General features: G+C 41.9%; 1 protein-coding gene across 1 annotated transcript; it reads right to left on the bottom strand.

Annotated features, from left to right (window-relative positions):
- Positions 1-426: 426 nt before the first annotated feature.
- On the bottom strand, positions 427-5,619 carry LOC147898144 (transglutaminase family protein). Its single transcript, XM_087379306.1, has 10 exons — positions 5,461-5,619; positions 5,258-5,359; positions 5,043-5,166; positions 4,781-4,861; positions 4,240-4,603; positions 3,773-3,885; positions 3,455-3,640; positions 3,137-3,279; positions 910-1,002; positions 427-813 (listed from the first exon to the last, which is right to left on the bottom strand). Exons 1-10 carry the CDS (start codon positions 5,535-5,537, stop codon positions 651-653), a joined length of 1,446 nt encoding a protein of 481 aa, XP_087235432.1. The 5' UTR covers positions 5,538-5,619; the 3' UTR covers positions 427-650.
- Between the last annotated feature and the right edge of the window lie 230 nt (positions 5,620-5,849).

Genomic DNA, 5,849 nt, shown 5'->3' with positions numbered 1-5,849 from the left:
GGTAACAAGGAAATCCAAAATAAACAAATCTATGTAAAAGGTCAGACGTTAGTTTATATGAGAATGCAGCAGTAGAAATATAAAAAATCAACGAAATATAAACAAGCTACAACTTGGACAAAAGCTTCACAAGGTGCAATAAGAATATCTAGGAGCATGACCAGCATTATCCTTCCAAAACAAACAATGGACATGACAGTAACCAAATGCTAAGGAATATCAACTCAGTCAGTAGTAGCATTCTAGCAATTCCCTGCACTTAAAGGACTCCAATGCCCATTGCAGTACTAAAACATTCAACCAGCAGCCTCACTGCCTGCATCTATTAACACATGTTAGAACACAGAACTAATCATATATAGCAAGGGTAGAATAACAGACTGTTTAACCCACCTTGAAGATGCAAAAGACCTTCTCTTCTGGCAAAATGATGGCACCACAATTGAAGCCTTGGTGGTAAAGCAAATCCTTTTACAGATAGAATAAGATACTATTATATACAGAGGTTAGCAGCAATGTAGCTAGCTCTTGTAAAAATAGGTTGGCCACTGCCTTAGCCTTGTGGGCAACCAAATCACAGGTCACAATATAATAATAATTGCAGAGGAATGTTAAACATAAAGCGAGCTCTGCTAAATGCAGAAGTATACCTAAGCTAAAGTAGAAGGTGTGTTAGGTGGTCTCAGTGAGCTCCAAGATGACTCCACACGTAAGAGGTGCAGTTTTTCAACAAAATGCTCAAGCATCTGAGCTTCTAGAGTGGGCGCAAAAGCCATACAAATACTCAACTCTTGAACAGCTTCCCCATATCTCCTGCAATTGAAATCAAATTCCATTGATATATGATATTTTAGCTAATTAGAGACTCCAGTAAAAAACTCCAAATATAAGTTACTGTTTGAAACTTACCGGCTATGATATAGTAACAATCCGTGATCTCTCCGCAAAACCCAATCATGTGGCTGCAGAAGAAGTAATCTCTCTGATGCCATAAGAGCAAGCCTGTAAAGAGTGATACGGTCAGTATGCACCTACCACGAGATTCAGAAAGTCTACATCCTACAAGTGCAATGAGACTAAATCCACACAAAAATTTGAAAAGCACACCTAACAATATAATTTAGCATAGAAAGTTTTTAACATGGGTTACTATTACATACATCAGAATGACATATGCCTGAAACTTCAACCCAGATACCCATTATTAAACACACTGGCCGGATGTTTTTGCCACAGATTGGCTGTACTTTTTGTCAGCAAGCCTGGAAAAAGAGCAGAAGAGGGAAGTTCTATGGAAACAAACCGAGAGAAGGGGTTGTTAGGGGGGGAGTGGGCAGGGGGAAAGAGAGAGAGAGAGAGAAAGAGAGAGAGAAAGAGAGAGAGAGATCTATTACATCAAATTGAAGAAAGAGCCAGCTTCATGCTGGAGGGTTGAAGGCTCCTTGAACTAAGGCTGAACTGATGCTAGAATCTTCCTACTCCTTTGATGGCTTTTCAGAGCTCCCCTGGTTGATGATGTTATGATGAGTGGGCCCCTCTATGGGCTCAAACTGAAGGCTGACTTCTAGGGCAGACTAGCCAATCTGGCTGGTCTGCTGGCTGACTTCTGGTTGCTGACCTGGCCTACTGCAGGCCAGACTCTTCTGTCGACCTCTGTGGTGCCATGGATGGCATTGCTGCTGCAAAGACATCTGCCAGGGTGCTGCCTGCCCTGGTTGTTCTCATATGCTGCTGTGCATCCATCATCTATCCTGCTTGCTGCCTGCTGCTAGTTCTTGTTCTAATATATGGCTGTGAGGGATACTTGTGTGGCTACTTGTGGCAGCCATTATGGCGTTTGGCTGTCTCCACATGGCTGCCTGTGTAGCCTTCTTGCTGCCTATTGGCTACATTGTGAAGGTCTTCTCTCTTTGCTGCCCATGGCAGCCTTGTGGCACCCTCCATGTTATCTCTCTTTGCAGCCACATGGCAGCCTTGTGAATCTGGAATGTCCAGGCTGCCTAAAGTGTAGGCTAGTCTGATTCATAATCCTGCAGAGGAGGCATATGCTTTCTTACTCAAAAGAGTGCACCACAAAGCTTCATGTAGTATAGTGCATTGCTAAATACACCTAGACATAAGTGATTCTCTACTTCAATACAACTCAAGATGAATCCATGCAAAGTTGGAGCAACTTTGGCTAACATAAATCGTGTACATATGTGCATACCACACACATAACATAGATCATCAATACCCCAAAAAAGCATGCAGGCCACATTAAACACTTTATGTCCACTTTAGTATCCATGTCACTTTAGTAGCATGGGGGATCTTAACCGCATACCACACACACATAACATAGATCATCAATACCTCAAAAAAACATGCAGGCCACATTAAACACCACTTTAGTAGCATGGGGAGAGCAGCATCTTAACCCCTTCAACCCAACACAAAGAGCTTACTCTAGGATCCCCTTCAAGAAACAAAACATTAGACCTCTTCGAAGGTTTAAATTGATAATCACATGCGCTAAATGAAATCAGTATCACTCTCCCAGAAGAACTATTTTAGCAACCTTGCAGGTGAAGGCTGCCTTTCACAGTTTATTGATGCAGCTTCAGCTCTGCACAGTATATTTGTTGCTTTAGGTTTGCAAGAAACATAAATATCAGCTCTGATTTCAGTACACTTGAAACAGGTGGGAATATCATTTGCAAAGAAACTTTCCTTAGAAGGGGAATAGAAACTACTTTATCCAAAAGCAAAATCAACTCCCATACTATAGATTGCAAGCATGCTCAGGGATGTTACACTTCTCTATTTCAGAGGAAAAAGGCACAGTCGACAGCAAGGAATCAGTTGACAATTAGTACAAAGCATTGGTTATATGAAGTAGTGAACTCTTTAGAAGTCCTGAATTTATCAAAGCAAGATGGTCTTCTTTGCCTGAATTAACAGCCATAATTCCAGCAGGTTGTAATATCAATAGAAGGATAGCATTGTCTATATGGTACATCAATTCAAAAGCAACACTTTAAAAGAAGAAAATTACACAGCTGAACAATTGCGCAGTGTGTAAGAACATACGGTTTAATGCTTCACATTCATTTGCACAGGGAATTCTTGAAGAGAAACAGTCAAATTGCCATACCTGAGGCTTCTGGGCCTTAACAGTGCACCAACAGCAAGTTCTGTGTGGTCAACCAATCTACCATTTGCATATAGCAAAGGATGAAGAGGATCTGTGAGAGTAAACCCTGGTCGAGCTTTGCATGCATCCTTCCAATGGAGGTTCTGTCACAAACCAACCAAGTGAGAAGTTAGATACATTGACCATCACAGCAATTGGAAATGAACAATTCCATCACACAATCGATCTGTAAAGAGAGACAACACCAGGCTGGCTTAGATAGACCATGAGGGGATACTACAATGCATGACTTTGATCACATTTTAGGTGATGACTCACTTTCAAGTTTGTCAGAGCTTTCCCCAAAATGCCCCTCTTGGAGACAATTTTCAGGTTGTGAGTTGCAGAGAAATTGGATTCATGGGGAAGGCCTCCGCTGCGGCTGTCAAGGACGTGTGACTGGTGCAGAGTAGCAATAACTTCTGTAAACCAACTTTTGCCTCCCTCCAAAGTCTCGAAGCACTCCTGCAGAAATGAATGCTTCAAATCCACCATTCTTCATAAAACAAGCTTGTGACATTCTGCATGTGAAAGAAAGTACAGTTTCCTGAAAAACATGGGTAATTTCTGAGACTTGGTTATAATCATTCAAAATACCTGTAAATTGTCTACCAGTGGCCAAACAAGGACATCGTCCCCAACTTCTGCCCCTTTTATTACTATACCAAGTCTCTGACAAACCTCTATGTAGAGGACGCACAACATTGCAGCTGCAGGACGAGACCAAAAAGTGTGTAAACATCCTCAGAAAAGGAACCAAACCTCAACTTCTTAATCGCAATTTTGCTGTTTAAGAAAAGAAAGCATTTGATCATCATCTCTAGGTGAGAAAGGAACTTGCACCAAAAACAATCCTGCATCCATCCAACAGTAAACTACATATAACAGGGGACTGTAGTCTGCTGAACACTCAATGACTAAAATAAAAGTACGTTGACGATCACAAAAGAATTGCCTGAAAATGACTTCATCCTACTAGAACAAGCTATGACAGCAGTAGACGATAATGAAGAGGACAAAGAAAGAGAGACAGAGAGAGAGAGAGAGAGAGAGAGAGAGATTACCACTTCCTGATCCGAGAGTCATAAAATGGTGAAGATAAGAATTACTTGAATCCAGATCTGTAACACATCTTTTAAACCCCTGAATTTCAAACAGAACAGTGTTGACTGCCCTCAAAACTTCCACAGGTTTGGGACAGCTTCCCTTGGCAACCAAAATATCTTTAACCTCCCTTGCGAGGAAGTCAAACCTGGACAACCACATTGACATAGTTTTCCCCGCTAAGGAGAAACCATCCACATTAGCTGCAGAAGCTTCAACTCGGGACCCAGGAAGGCCCCTGCCTTCTGTATGAGCTGCAAGTCTATCCTTTTCTCTGTTGACAGATAGAAACGCTTCATCTTCAGCTGAGATCAGCAACATGGCCTGCAAGAGCCGTAATCTACATGTAGCCACTTTCACCCTCGCCCAAAAACCTCACTTGCGCTTTAAATTGAGCTATTGAGGGAGTGTAGCAGAGAAAGAGCGATCGTGCGACAAATAAATGCCGATAATAGTACGATAGTAAACATAGTGCCAAGGTGTGAGCGATGGACTAAATACCTTGCCAAGGGAAATCTCCTGGTCTTGTCTCCTAAAGGCGACTTCTTCGCAAAACTTTAATCTGGCCTGCTTCAATATAACCTGCTATACAGAACTCGGAAAATAAAAACTTAGAATAAAACATCCATACTATAGCCAGGACATTCGGAACAAGTAGGACGGCGTCGCATCTTATTAAGTACCCACTATTTGAACGAGCAGACGTACATATCTATAAGCAACGCAATACCAAATTTCGGTGATAAAAGAGCAGGGACGCCACCTCATTATCCGACAAACTGGTGGCGAAAGAGCTGCTTTGACTAACTGAACGTAAGACTGTGCTGCGATTGGAGAGCTTGCGCTTATTTGAAAGCTGTTTGCTTATCGTCAACATGAATCCAGACCTGTAAAAAGACTATCAATTCGTCATTTCATCCTGCCAACGAAAATCCGCCATTTGTATCGAAGATAACGTTGATCAAATACTACAATTACCTGATAGAATCTCGATCTTGCGAAGTAAGGGACAACAGCGCCGATTGTCCCCAAGACAAACTGCTCATGGCGCTTGCAGCCATCTCAAATGAAGATTTGAACCTAAGGTACAACAAAAGCACCTTCAATGACATCCGGCTCAAAAAGCACAGTCGGCCAACAGATAGCATACTTAACAACGGACAATAAGCTGCTTGGCATACCTACAAAGCAGGTTGGACAAATCGAAATGTTGAGGAAACGTGATTTTGGTGATAGGAAGCAAAGAAGAATCTTGCATTTATCGATAGAAGTATCGGACGGGTTCTCTTTTGAAATTTCTACGCTTCTCCTTCAGACCACAACTTGATTGTTGATCTAATTATAGGTAAGAAAAATGAAGCTCCCTTAGGGAAGGTATCAGTGGAAATGGGCGAAAGCCAGATGAGCTCGTCCTCTATGGGAACAATATTAGAGGCAGAATAAAATTCCAGACTTGCCATCCGCGAGATAAACACAAGATGACAATCTTCACTTCCCATAAGTGGGGAGACAACAGGATGACCAAGGAGAAGGAAGGGAATAATGCCTTAAAACCAAGCGGATACTTGAA

This window comes from Dipteris shenzhenensis, chromosome 9, assembly GCF_047967505.1.
Source record: "Dipteris shenzhenensis isolate YYH24624 ecotype China chromosome 9, Dip_SZ_1.0, whole genome shotgun sequence".
NCBI lineage: Eukaryota > Viridiplantae > Streptophyta > Polypodiopsida > Gleicheniales > Dipteridaceae > Dipteris > Dipteris shenzhenensis.
This window is presented reverse-complemented; position numbering and strand designations above follow the sequence as displayed.